At 35.0% G+C, this 14,707-nt stretch overlaps 2 protein-coding genes across 2 annotated transcripts; one reads left to right on the top strand and one right to left on the bottom strand.

Annotated features, from left to right (window-relative positions):
* The first annotated feature begins 7,422 nt into the window (after positions 1 to 7,422).
* On the top strand, positions 7,423 to 7,976 carry LOC137829262 (protein MAIN-LIKE 2-like). The gene is made up of 2 exons (XM_068636063.1): positions 7,423 to 7,674; positions 7,767 to 7,976. The coding sequence occupies exons 1-2, from the start codon at positions 7,423 to 7,425 to the stop codon at positions 7,974 to 7,976; spliced, it is 462 nt and encodes a 153-aa protein (XP_068492164.1).
* Positions 7,977 to 8,220: 244 nt separating this feature from the next.
* Positions 8,221 to 11,551, bottom strand: LOC137829261 (uncharacterized). Its single transcript, XM_068636062.1, has 5 exons — positions 11,529 to 11,551; positions 9,876 to 9,983; positions 8,899 to 9,050; positions 8,410 to 8,817; positions 8,221 to 8,279 (listed from the first exon to the last, which is right to left on the bottom strand). Exons 1-5 carry the CDS (start codon positions 11,549 to 11,551, stop codon positions 8,221 to 8,223), a joined length of 750 nt encoding a protein of 249 aa, XP_068492163.1.
* Between the last annotated feature and the right edge of the window lie 3,156 nt (positions 11,552 to 14,707).

Below are 14,707 nucleotides of genomic sequence, written 5' to 3'. Positions count from 1 at the left end.
AGTGTGATCAATAGGTGGAGCCCCTTTCGCCAGAAAGCGTCTTCAACTCAGTTCAACACCCCAAGCAAAGTTGCTTTAGTCTGGAGCTCACTTCCAAATCCGACCGAGGTCAGTAGGCAAGAACAATATTCTTGATTGATGATTTATATTTTTGTTTTATTCTTAATGCTTGAATTATCTTGATTTTGATCCTTAGATTTTTCTGGAAAGTACTCCTAAGCATCAGACCTAAATGATAATGTTTAACATATTTGAATGCTAGAAATAAGTTTGAAATGTTAATTGTTATCAATATTTGTTTGTCATGATAAGGAAATTTTATAAATATGCGAGGAATCGATATTTATGAGAATATCTTAATAGTTTCATATTTGAGGAATCAATATAAATGAATTTTATATGGGCATCAATATCAATAAAAGATAAAATAATATATGTTTTTTCAAAATTAAAAAAAGTGAGAGGGATGAACCCAAATTCCAATTTTCCCAATTGAATAAAATAATCTTTTACTTTGCTTTATTTACATTCTAGAAAATTCATACACAACAAACTTTTCGAAAAACTTTTACTTATTGTTTTCTATTTAGTGAATATTATACTTGATAATTCAATTGTTCCTTGTGGGTTCTATATCCGTCCTTAGGGACAAATTTTTTACTTTTGACACGATACACTTTTCGTAAAGTGCTCATCAAATGATCATTAGTATCCTGAATAATTAGACTATAGAAAAGGAGAAAGCCAAGAATAATGGGAATGCGAAAGTTCATGTTAATGAGACATATGTAAAAGTTATTTCGGTATGTCAAAGATTTTTTTACCTATGATTCAGAGAAAAGTATATGGTATTGAGGTTTCTCTTTGTACTTATCTCTGGCCTTTATTTTTGTCTTTTCTTATTCTAGCCTTTATTGGCTCTTTGTTTTACTTTCTACTCTTTAGTTGGACCTGAAATGAGTGTATTGCTTGTATATATTCAGACTTTCTACTTTGATTTAAGTAAGGAAAAGGAAATAGAAGAAATATTTCTTCTCATATCTTTTGCCTTCCTTTTTCTCTTTGATTCATCTCATTTCTTTTTTATAATATGGTATTAGAGCTCTGGTTATTATATTTACCCATGGGTGAAGTTGTTGATCCTTCACAAATTTTTTGTTCTCCTTACCATGTTAGTTCATCTGATAATCCTTCCTTTCTCATTGTTCTTATTATTCTTGAGGGACCAAACTATCATCATTGGTTTCATTACTTCAAATGAGTCTCATTTCAAAGAACAAGATATGTTTCATTGATGGAACCATAGAAGCTCCCACTCATACTAGCTTATTAATTCCAGCATGGCAGAGAGCCAATATGTTGGTTGTTTCCTGGATTCTCAAGACTATGTCTCCACCCATCTTATATAGCATCATCTGTATGGACAATGCCTTTGACATATGGAATGATTTAAAGGAGAGGTTTTCACAAGGAGACATGATTCATATTTTTTATCGTCAGGAGATGTTTTCTTCTTTCAAACAAGATTCTAATAATGATGAACAAAATTATGAAGGTTCAAAGACAAAAAAATTGGTTTAACTCTTGAGCAGTATCAAACATTGTTAACTCTTTTACAACAGTCAAAATGCAGTGGCAATGTTTATAATCAAGTCTTTGTTATTCCTTTTAACATGACAACACAAACCGGTAATAAATTTCTTTCATTCTTCAGTTATTGGATTCTTGATAGTGTTGCCACTGACCACATTTGTTTATCCTTAACTCATTTCACTTCATATCATCAAATAATTCTATTTATACTAAATTACCAAATGGAAATGAATTCATTGCAAATTATTCTAGAAGTCTTTTTCTCAATCAAAATCATGTCATGGACAATATTTTTGTATATTCCTTGTTTCACTTTTAATCTTCTTTCGGTGGCAAAATTGATTGACAATTTATCTTGTGTTCTTACCTTTGAATCTAATGGTTGTCACATATAGGACAATAACTCCTTGAAAATAATTGTTTCAACTAAGATAGACATAAATCAAACCCATCAAATATGCACATACCATCAATATTGTTAATGTTAGTGCTAGTGATCTAGAAATGCTTTGGCATTTTCAATTAGGGCATGTTTCAAACAAATGTATTGATGCTATCATGACTAAATTTCCTTTTGTTAAATATAACAAATATTTTGTTTATGATATTTGTCATTTTGGATAACACAAAAGACTTTCATTTCCTATTATTACATCTAAATCTAAAAAATGTTTTAATTTGATTCATGGAGATGTAGGGGGACCATACTCAATACCATCAATTCAAGTTAATAAATATTTCTTGAGCATAATTGATAACTATTCGAGGTACACATGGATTTTTCTTTTAAAACAAAAATTTAAAGTTATCAAGACTTTGGAAAATTTTGTTGTTTTTGTTCAAACACAATTTAAGACAATAATAAAAATAAGAAGTGATAATGAATTTGAATTTTTCATGACTAATTTCGTTTTTAACAAAGGAATAGTGCATCAAACATCATGTGTCAATAGTCCACAAAAAATAGCATAGTTGAAAGAAAACATTTTCATATATTAAATGTAGCAAAAGCTCTCATGATACAATCTCATTTACCCAAAATTTATTGGTCATATTTTGTGATACATGTTGCACATATTATAAACATGATTCCAACATCTGTCTTAAATTATTCTTCTCCACATGAAATGCTTTACAAAACAATAGCAAATTTTAATGGATTAAATGTGTTTGGATCTTTATGCTATGCTAACACTTTGTCAACAAATAGAAGAAAATTTGATCCTAAGGCATCAAAATGTGGTTTTATTGCCTTTAAAAGGGGGACAAGCGAATATGCTTTGTTGAATATTCAATTTAGAGAAATTTTTGTGTTTAGGCATGTTGTCTTTTATGAACATGTTTTTTCATATCAAAGGATTCCAGATATTAACAATGAAACTAACAGTCCTAACATTCATGATCAATTTTTTATTTATTGAAGATCAACCTATTTTGAGTCCCCCATCACAAGTCATTACCTTGTGATAATGTTGAAAATAACATTAGTAATAATTGTGAGTCAGACATTGAGGTTTTAGAAGAAGCTTGTAAGTTGAATACAGGGCAATAGCCACTGTTACATGTGAAATTCAAGGGCTAACTTATAATCTTCAAAGTTCATTTGGAGCAACCATCTCTTTTATACTATGACAATGACTTAGCAAGATACATTGCAACAAATCCAGTGTTTCACAAGCGTACAAAACACATAGAAATAGATTGTCACATTGTTAGGAAAAAATTGAAGAAGGTTCTCATACATTTGCTTTCCATTTCTACCACAGAGCAATTGGTTGATATTCATACCAAAGTTTTAAGTCCTCAATCTTTGAAGAGTATTTGTTCCAAGTTAGGTCTCATCAATATTTGTTCCCCAACTTACGTGGGGTAATAAAGGATATAAGCTTTTAGAAGGAAGCTAATATTAATTTTTTCTTTTCTATTTTTTAGTTGTTTCTCTTTGTACATAATGTTGAACAAGATGCTTTGATGTCTCCAAATCCAAGTGGAAAGCTTGAAGACCTTGCTGTTGGGTGTGGGTGTTGTCTAGTTGTTTGAAACTTGTTAATTCACTCCTTAAGATGATCCAAGTTCATTTGAATCTTTAACCTTTTGAAAAGATGAGTTTTCTAAAAAGCTGTTGAAATTTCAATAGGTTGAAATTTTGAAATAACAAGTTGTTTTACCTTAGTAGTTTTTGAAAAGCTTGACTTTGCGGTCAAGTCAATTCAACTGATTGTTTCGACAAAACAATCAATTGTTTTTCTTAAAACCTTAACAAAATTCTGTTAAGTGGTTTTAATATGTTTTAAATGATCCTAACTACCTTGGCTCCTTTATTTAATGCTTTTGACCACTTGGTTGATATATATAAAGGTGGTTTTACACTCCTAATCTTGAGGTAAGAAAAAAAGTTTATCAAAACAATTTTTCCAAGATTTGAAAGAGCTTTGGGTCATTCTTAAGTGTGTGAAATAGGATTGGGTTGTATTCCTGAACTTTAAGCTTTGTAATACCCATATGTATTCCATTCCCTTCTTCCTTGATTACTATATTTCTATATTTGTGTTGCCAAGGAGTGTTGTGTGTTCTTGAGGTGTTCAAGATCAACATTCTTGGTGTGGTTTTCCAAAGGTAGTGTGTTTCTTGAGGGGTTTAAGGTCACTACTTTGGTGTGTGGTGTTTGTAATCTGGTTTTGATTGCATAGTGGATTACCCAATGGTTTCTGGGGACTGGATGTAGCTCTTGGTGTAAGAGTGGACCAGTATAAATCTGTTTGTGTGATTCTCTCTTTCCCTGATCTGACATATATTTGTTTTAAGTTATTTTTATTAATTGTTGATAAAAACAACCGGTTGAATCGCAAAAACAACCGATTTATTTTCTGGAAATCAACTAAAACAACTTTGTGCTTTGCTTTCCTTAGTTTCTTTCTCTATGATTCTTCATTGACTTTCATCATACCTTCAAAGTTTTCAAAAATCTTTTATAAACAATTCACCCCTCCTCTTATTTAAGGCCATATATTCTAACACATAATTCTAGCCTTTATTTTGTCTTTTCTTATTATAGCCTTTATTGGCTCTTTGATTTACAGTTTGTCTCATTACCTAGACCTAAAAATAAGTGTACTACTTGTTGATAAGTGTCATATTTTAGTAATGAAATATTAAAATATTCAGGTCTCATTTAAAATATACCACTTCTCTAAGGTTATTTTCTAGATTCTTACACTTCATATATTTCTTTGAATTATAAAAATATCACATTTAAAATAAATAAAATGATAATTAAAGCAAGAATTTTAAATAATTAGGTATGGATCAATGTATTATAGGAAAATAAAATAAAATAATATATATATATATATATATAAATTAATAAATAGAACTAGTGTGTAACTGAAAATAAATTAATAAATAAATAAAATCAATATAAATCTAAAAATAAAAATAAATAAATAAATAGGACCAGTGTAAATGTAAATGTAAAAGTAAAAATGAATAAATAAATAAAATAAATACATAAAGATAAAAATATTAAATAAATAGGATAGTGTGTAAAAGTAAAAATAAATAGAATCAATACTTAATTAGAGATACAGAAACCAATAAACAAATCAACGTAACTAGACATAAACAAATAAAAAAAAAAGACTAACTAAAATAAATAACTAGAAACAATGCATAAGTGGATATTAATAAAAATAATAAAATTAAAATAATATATAATTCAAAATAAATAAAACTTTAATCAAATCAAATTTACAATATAAAATCACATTCCTCAAAATCTCCTTTCTCTCTTCTTCTCTCTCTTTCATTCTCTCTATCTTCCCCATCTTTCATTTTCTCTACCACTTCATGTATATAAATAAGCTATATTTAATTTAATTTAATATTTTTAAAAGTCATGATGACTTTTATTTACTAAAACGATTCCTTATTTTTTTTATATTTATTTATTAGTTAGAAAGCTCTTTGAGATAATTATTTTAATTTATTATTATTATTTTTTTATTTAATCATAATATTTTTTTAAAAAATGGTTTATTTTTTAATGTTTATAAATTGTAATTAATCATGCGAATTAAAATATAATATTTTCCAACTCTTGTTTAAAATTAAGGATGTTAAATCGATATTTTGTTTATTTCTTGACCGTAGAGTGTCCTTTTTATTGGGTTCATATAATAAAGATAAAAATTCAATTAAGTTGATTGTACTATTAAACTTTTGAATAAAGGTGTTCAACCAAAATTGAGTGAGCAGAGGCCAGACTTGGACTATGGATATTGTTTTATTGCGAAACAAAAAGATTCTAACATAGCTGAGACCTGGACTAAGGATATTGTTTTATTGCCAAGCAAAAAAGTATACTGAGATGTTGAGCATAAGAGGGGACACCATGAACACTTTAACATCCTTCCATCATATGTTGTTGATGTTAAGCCAACAATCATGTAACTTCCTGAGCTCTGTGTCTCGGATATATGCATTCTTTCTTTTGCTTATTATGGTAATGATATAATTTCTCTGAAATTTTAAAGTTTTAATCAGCGTTCTTTATTTCTTCTTCTTGAAAATTAAAGATCAAAGCAACAATTTTGCTTTATGTAAAGTGGACAATCTTCCAATGCCCATAATTCGTGCAAGACCTGATGCATCTAATGATGATTCTACAATGCCTACCGAGAGGCTTAAAAAAGTGAATGATATAATTGGATTGTCTTAGTGTTTGGGTTTCAGGGAATGGATATTCTCTCTCTCTCTCTTGCCCTTCTATTTCCTAATTTCACTTTGATTAGAAATTGTACATGTTACAAATGTAGGTGAATAAGGTGCTACATTTTATTAATTTCATGCAGTGACTACAGGTTCGTGAACATGCTTATTAATTTGTGCTCAAAGGGCATGTGGCATATTAAGATTTTGTGTTGTATCGGGCTTCATTATTTTTGTAGTTTTCTTTTCTATTGAACCTGTCTTTTTTTTAGGTCCTTTTACTAAGGCCCTTTTTCTTTACAAATAAGAGTGCTTCTTCCTGCACCTCCATCCCTTCTTCAGTTGCACCTCCATCCCTTCTTCAGTCACTCCATACTAAACTTGATTTTACTATTATTTCCCTCAGTAAAATAATATTAAAAATTTAAAACTAAACCTAATTTTACCCCTTTCCACTTTGTTTTAGCACTTTGCTTCGTTTCACCAGCAGCAGCAGAAGCGCGGCAACACCCACCCCTCTCCCTTCAAAGAACCAACAGTTCACCTCCTTTTCTTCAACCCCATCCTCGCCCAGCAACCCCCATCCTCACCTTCAAAGGAGCACCATTCACTTCCATTGTAACTCCAAATCACTGTTCAAACATTGAGCCTCTTCATCCAACACTGAAAAGGTTAGTTCCGGATTTTTTGTAGAGGAATTGTTTTAAAGCATGCATTGTCTTTGTTCCGCATCACAAAGATTTTTAAATCTGATAGTGTGTAGTTAGGTTCCGTATTTAATAATCCGGTAGTCTTTTTCAATAGTTCCAAATTTGGTAGTCTTTTTGAATAGTTTTGGATTACATAGGCTTTCGGATTAAATAATCCGGTAGTGTTTAATTAGTTATGGATTATATAATCCAGTATGTGTTTTTGAATGTTTCGGATTACGTAATAGTTGTTGTTGGTTAAGTTGGTTTCGGATTAGATAATCCGGTAGTATTAATTTTAGGATTTCGGATTAGCTAATCCGGAAGTGACTTTTTTTTTGGAGTTTCACGTATGCAATCTTGTTTAGTTTATTTTGTTTTCCGTTGAAGAACTTTTTTTTAGATTATGTGCCATGGTTCACCTATGACAGATATGGCTAAAACAAGAGGTGGTGGATCTCAAGGTCATGATCGAACAAGACCAACGACATCCGTCCGTAGAAGAGATCAAGGTGTTGTGGAGGAAAGAATTGGTGTTGATGTTAATATTGATAATGACAATCAACAAGAATTACATGATGATAGACAAATGGACCAGGGAGAAGGGTTTCCTGGAGGACCTTCTGATATGTCTTTGCTGGTAAGTTTTGCTGACCATGTTGCTGTTAAGCTTTGGAATGGTGAGGTAAGAACGAAAAAATCTTCAATTAAATTGTTTTTGTTAATTATTGTTTAAATTGATTTAATTATATTAAATATATACAAATTTTGTATTAGGATCGAGGAGAACTTAAATTGGTATCCCCCAAATTACGTAAATTTGGGATGCCTCATGCTGAGATTGAAGTTCTTATACAAAATTCTGGATTATTTAGTCTGTGTAATATAAGCTATGAGGTGGGGGACAGGGGGTTGATTTCAGCCTTTGTTGAAAGGTGGCATGCTGAGACAAACATGCTGAGACAAACTCCTTCCACCTTCCCATAGGTGAGATGACTATCACACTTGATGATGTGTCATATCTTTTACACATTTTGGGTCAATTCCCTACGTATGTGCCCTTAGAGTACAACGAAGCTGCAACTATTTTAACTGAGTTATTAAGGGTGGAGGAGGCTCGTGGGAAGGCTGAGATGAGGCAGTGTCGAGGCGTCCACGTACGATTGAGTTGGCTTCGAGATATATATGCGGAATGTTGCGCTCAAGAGGCTTGGGAGTGTGCTGTTAGAGCTTACTTGTTGCATGTGGTTGGATGCACTATTTTTGCAGATAAAAGTGCCACATCTGTATCTATCACAAACAATGACTTCAGGCCCCACATGCGATGTTAAAAGTGACCCTCTAAATTTTTGTAGTGCCCATATGAAGTTCTTTTCCTTCTCGCTAGATAAGAATGCAAAACCAGCAGAAAAGGACAAACCTGTACAAGTCACACCAACAATCTCAAGCAAAGGCAGCCGATATTTGTTTGTTTTATAAGTCGTATCCATCAAGAATACAATGTTAAATGCATTCAAAAGTTTCACAGCATCAGGATGAGTCCAAAAAATATCACTAACAATATTGGAAGACTCATGACACGTACTCCAGTGAAGATAGTTGTCACGGTCTAACAACATCATTAACTGTTGTAATTCAGTTCGTGGTCCTCTAACTGATCTCTTGTATGAGTATCTTGCATTGTATACTTGCTTTATTGTTGTCATATTATCCTCATTATTCTCCTTCAAAGTACGTAGTATGCTACTTGGTTTAACCATGCTTTTAGTCATATCAACAAGCATGGAATGTTCATTCGCTTTTAATCTGCCCGCATATGGATGACCAACTAATGTATCATACAAATCATGATTATGAGTACCTCATATTACCTTAAGTACCCAACCTTGACCCTTTCCAATAGGTTTACCTCGCAATTTAAAGGGACATTGACATTTTCGAGTACAAGTTATAGTAACCTCCAAACCATCCTTATACTTTCTGTAACTACCCCCCTCCCCCCTTTCACAGCCTAACAAGACATATGTTTTTCTCCCTTGCTTTCCATTTGCTATGTCAGACCTAATAATTACAATAACAAAACCAAGTCTATAAGCAACCTTACGAACCCATTCAAGTAAGTCTTCTCGCGAAGGAAAAACCTACACAAAGTTATTCCAACAATATATACAAAATCAATTCTTCAAATTATAAAGCAATAAACATAAATAGAATGAAATTTTATTCACCTCATCTGTTGTAAAATGAGTAACATAATCCTCTTCAACTAATTCATGTTGATGCTCAAAATTCATTAATTCTTCCATATATATCATTTCTACTTCATCCGATCTTTTTGTAATCAATCCAACCTCCATGTCCATACTTACACCTTCATTCATAAAACATAAATTTCTACTTTATTCTAATTTTCATAAATTCACACAAGTATGCAAAATAAAAACAACATTCAATTACCATTCCGGATAGTGTAATCCATAAGTAAAATAGTACCTTCCAGATTAGATAATCCGTAATGCATTTCACAACTTCAAAGTGACTTCCGGATTGTTTAATCCATAAGTCAAATTAAAACAGCAAATTGCATTTTGGATTACATAATCCATAAGTCATATTTAAATTTCTAAAATGACTTCCAGATTATGTAATCCATAGTTCATTTTGTACCGGATTACACAATTCGAAAAAGTGAGTATGTTTGTTTCGAATCCGGTTTACCTCCGGTTTAACTAATCTGGATCACTTTAATGTTGTCTTACGGATTGTAAAAACATTCCGGATTATAGGGGTGGATAACATGAAGTTCATTGCACAGATTATACAATCTGGTGATCTAGCGGATTAACCTATTCCGGAGAAATAAGTGTTTAAAGCACGAAGACTTACCTTACAATGACGAACTGAGAATACGAGCCGTGAAGATCACCCACCACAACAACAACACCACCACGGTTACCACTGACACTACCACCACAAGCACCACTATCACAACGACTACGGCAACCAGCAAGCACCAAGCACCAAACACCAATGACCAAACACCTTCGTTTTCACTATGCGAAGAAAGGTAAAACAAATTTTCTATTTTTATCTTTTTTTACTGAAGGACAATTTTGGAATTTTAAAAGTGTATGGGGGTGGCTGAAGAAGGGATGGAGGTGCAAGAAGAAGCACTCTACAAATAACTCTTTGTAGACTGTTTCTTCCTGCACCTCCATACCTTCTTCTCTCACCTCCATAATTTTTCAAATTTTCGAAAATGCCCCTCTATAATATTCTGGATTATGTAATCCGGAAGTTATTTTTTAAATTTGTAATTACCTTCCGGATTACATAATCCGGTAGCCTTTTTTCATATACATGATTACTTTCCGGATTACATAATTCGGAAGTCTTATTTAGCTTTTGGATTATGTAATCTGGAAGTCTTTTTTCAAATGAGTTTCCGGACTACATAATCCAGAAACTACTCTATGGAGGTGACACAAGAAGGAGAAAAATGTATTTTCATGTTGTGTATGGAGGTGGCAGAAGAAGATATGGAGGTGCAGGAAGAAACAGTCCTATTTGTATTATTTTTTCCAGAACATGAATAACATATTAGAAATTATTCTACTAACTCTGTTTTGTTTTCGTTTGTTCCTCTTGGTGCACATACAATGCTTTTCATTATCGTTGAATGAGTAAATTAGTCTTCCGTTATCTTCGGCATACCATGGAGGAATCACAATATGGTATTAGAGCGGGTTGATCTTGCTTTGTTCCTCTTCCATCCTTTTCTTGTCTTTCTTCTTTTATCCTCTCCGTTATAATTTTTTCCCTCTTTCTGATTTGTTTTTTTTTCTTTTTGTCAAGATTCATGGATCCATCACAAAACCCATCTAGTATGTATTATTTGCATCCTAGGGAGAATCCAGGAGTGGTTCTTGTTACACCTATTTTAGATGGTGCTAACTATCATACATGGAGTTGTGGAATGAAACATGTTTTGTTATCAAAGAATAAAATCAAATTCATCAACGAAAACCTTAAAGAACCTGCAAGAAAAAATTCAGCTCGCAATGTTTGGAAAAGATGCAACATGATGGTGATCTCATGGATTACTCGCATTCTCAACGTTCAAATCGCGCGCAAAGTACCATATATATTGGCAATGTTCAGGATTTGTGGGATGATATAAGAGAAAGGTTTTCAAAAGGGTATTATTTTTGTATATCTGATATTCTTCAAGAAGTTAACTCCGTTAGACAAGGAGTCTTCCCACCGGTTGACCTGACTGTCTTTGTGCGTCTTTGATAACTTCGCATCCAAGAACCCTCTGCTCCCACGTCCCTTTCCTCCGATGGAAACACCTGAAAACAAAGAGACAATGGGCGCCCTTGCGGCCATTTACACTCCGACGCTCAAGTTAAACTCCTGGCAATGAACACCAAACTTTAACTCTGAGAGCACTGTGTGTGTGTTCTTTCTCCCTCAGTGTTGCTTCTCTCAGAAATGTGTAATGCGTACTAGTGAAGCGTAATGTGTTCTAGAACGTACCTGGTTATGTCTGTAGTTTCCATTATATACCTTTCAGTGTTTCTGCCCTTCTGTTTAACTGTGACTTAAGCATCGTGTAGGTGCGCCTTAGCGACACTAACACCTAGACTTAGGGCTATTTAGTGTGTAAGACTACCCTGCCGCAGTGTTACTAGCGCGAGATGACTGCTTTGATGCTAACTCATGCACCCAATCTCTGAGTCATCCGCCTTGGGAGTTCTCTGCCTTACTAACGTGCCATGCATGCAGATCACCCCTGGGACGTGACCCTAACGAGTCGTTTCTTTCCCAGTGGCTCTTTAACGGTGGTGCGTACTACCGCATCCCTACACCCCATGCACGGATCCCTCGTGATCTGGGCCTCTCCCTACTGGCAACTGGGGTGTGATTTGAAAGCCACCTTTCTTTGTCCATCTTTACTGTTGAGGTGCCGAGGCCCGAGGACTCCACGCCCTGCCTTGGTGTCGCCCCCTCCTCAGCTCCCTTACTCATGAGCCTAACGAGACTCCTTCCCGTCCTGCTGATCTTTCCAGTGGACCCCACCTTCGGGGTCTCAACGCCTGTGGCCGAGGACCGGTCGATACACAAGCCCCCAGTCTCGAGCTGTCAACTTGTTCAGTGAAGAGACTATGGCCTCGTCCTACCGACCTACATGGCTTCCTGTGACAGGACGTGCATAGTGTACTGAAGTGACACCTTCTTGTTCATGTTGTAATCAACGCACATGTGTCTTAATCATGCGACTGAGGCTTAACGTCGCTTGCACTTCTCAAGTTTACGTTAAGTCTTTCAAAAACGCACGCTTCATGCACTTGAAACTTCTCTTGCACTCTTCATCTTCTTCCTCGAGCTCTCTGGTTTTCATCCTTCGCAAAAACCGAAACTTTCACTCATCTACAACCACAGGTACGGTTTTTCTCCATTGATTGTTCTTTACTTATGGTTTGCGCATTGATAATTGCCTGAGACTGTTTATATTTCCACATTTTGAGTTTTCTTCTGCATCTTCTTCGTTGCTATGCTTTCTGGGTTCTTCTACGAGAGTAGAGTTTTCTAGGTTTCTTTAGTCTCATACCATAGTTTCCCCTTGTTGAACCTTTGCTTTCTTCTTTCCTTGTTTTTCTTAACTTTCTTCATCATGGCACGAACGAAAGTCATCGCCAACCCTCCTCCTCCTAGCGTCAACTATAGGCCCTTGTACCCCTGGGCTTCCAACGAGCTCCTCGCTGAAAAACCTCTCTCACCTCTCTTGCTGACTGAAGGGAACATGATGAGAATCAAATAAAGGAGGCTTTTATTAATGAAGGAAGAGGACATTCGCCTTCACATTTGAAGTTCTTCCTTCTAGTCTTCTCAAAATTAAAAGAAGACATAAAATAAAGATGAGGCCCAAGCCCAAAGTCCAAGCCCAAGCCCAAGAAGGCCAAAGCCCAAAAAGCCCAAGTCCATCCCATGAGGGGCAAGGCCAAGCATTAAATAAAAGAGTATCATTTGAATTACTCTTGTATAGTTGTAGGAGGTGTGGATATTAAATAAAGAAGTGTGAAAATGTAAAATAAAGTCACATTATCCATGTGACTTAGGAGAGTAGGTGTAGGTGTAGTTTTTAGGAGGTGTCATAGTAGAAAAAAGTCACACCTCCCATGTGACTTGTTTTTGGTGGGAATTTCAAATGAGTTTTATTTGAATTTTCCCACCTAGTTTCCAGCACCCTCACACTATAAATAGAGGTGTGGGCTCTTGTAAAATGCAGAATTGAAATTGGTAATAGAGAAACTCTACTCAATTTGAGAGAGAATTGTGAGAACTTTGTCTTCTCCTTCACCTTGTCTTATCTTGAGTGCATTTGGTTCTCTCAAGTGGCGGCACTAGCTCACTTATCTTGGAGCCTTCACCATCCAAGTGGCGTGATCACCAAACCAAGTCCTTCATCTCCATAAGTTCTTCTTTCTTTCATCTCCATGTTCATATGAAGCTAAAACATGTCTTAGTTTACTTTTCTAGCATTTTCATTCGGTATTTTAGCTTGTTTCTGAATATGCTTCGATTCATCTTCTCCTTGGTTGTTTCTATTTGATTCTTCTTCATTTCTTTTGTTTTGTTCGGTTCAATTTCAGTATTGTAGCTTTCTATTCGGTCCTTTTGCTTTTGTACACAATTTAATCGGTTCAATTGGCAATAGATGGATCTTCCATATGAGTTTGGTGTTTGGTGCAAGTTTTGGTGAGTTCTTGAAATATAGAACATTGATCCAATTCTATTAAAAGTGCCTAAGCTATCTCCAACTCAAGTTGATTCCACAGAATGTCAAAGAATAATCTCTATTTGGCTAGTGGAATCATATCAGAACACCTGGACAGCGAACCTGATTTCAAGGGTAGAGCGTTCGGGAGAGAGTGCGATGCTTACATCTTGGTTCGTCCCTGTGTAGAGGGTGAACCCGTTTGTGTAGACAACCGCGCCAACGATGGTGAACCATTCTTTTTCTTCTATCAAATCGTCTTCAAGCGCATTAGGAAGCGCCTCCCTTTCAACAGCTTTGAGAGGGAGCTATTAATTGAGATAAACGTCGCCCCTGCCCAGCTGCATCCCAACAGTTGGGCCTTCATCAGGGCCTTCTCCATTCTTTGTAACTACTTTGGCCATGCCCCCTTTGTAGACGTTTTCCTCCATTTTTTCGTGGCCAAAAACCCTGGGAAAAACCTCTGGGTTAGCTTCAGCGGGGTGACAGGGAGAGTTATCCTTACCCTATTCCAGCAGTCATACAAAGGGTTTAAAGGAAAGTTCTTCAGGGTGTGCTGCTCCGAGCACGACCGCACCGCCCTTGATGGATTCCCATTATATTGGGTGGGGAAGCTAAAGCTCAAGAAGGCCAAAACCTTGGATGAGCTCTCTTCAGCTGATCGCGGGGTATGCCAAGTTTTGGTCAGCCTGGGGTGATCTTGAACACCATAGAACTCATTAAGAACGAATACAACCCAATTGGACTTGCTGGTTATATTGGTATAGGAATCCTTTCCTGATCTTCCTCATACACCACTCTGTTTATTCCTCTTTTGTATCTGTTAGCTTACACTTGTACTGGTTTTCTGATTCTCCCTATTTACTTAGTTCTTATCCCTTCTTTCTTTGGTGCAGGCATGGTGCTAAACGCAGAGAAGCGGGCCAGGTTAGTTGAG

Source organism: Phaseolus vulgaris, chromosome 7 (genome assembly GCF_000499845.2).
Source record: "Phaseolus vulgaris cultivar G19833 chromosome 7, P. vulgaris v2.0, whole genome shotgun sequence".
Lineage (NCBI taxonomy): Eukaryota > Viridiplantae > Streptophyta > Magnoliopsida > Fabales > Fabaceae > Phaseolus > Phaseolus vulgaris.
Note: the sequence above shows the minus strand (reverse complement) of the source record. Positions and strands in the feature narration are given on the sequence as shown.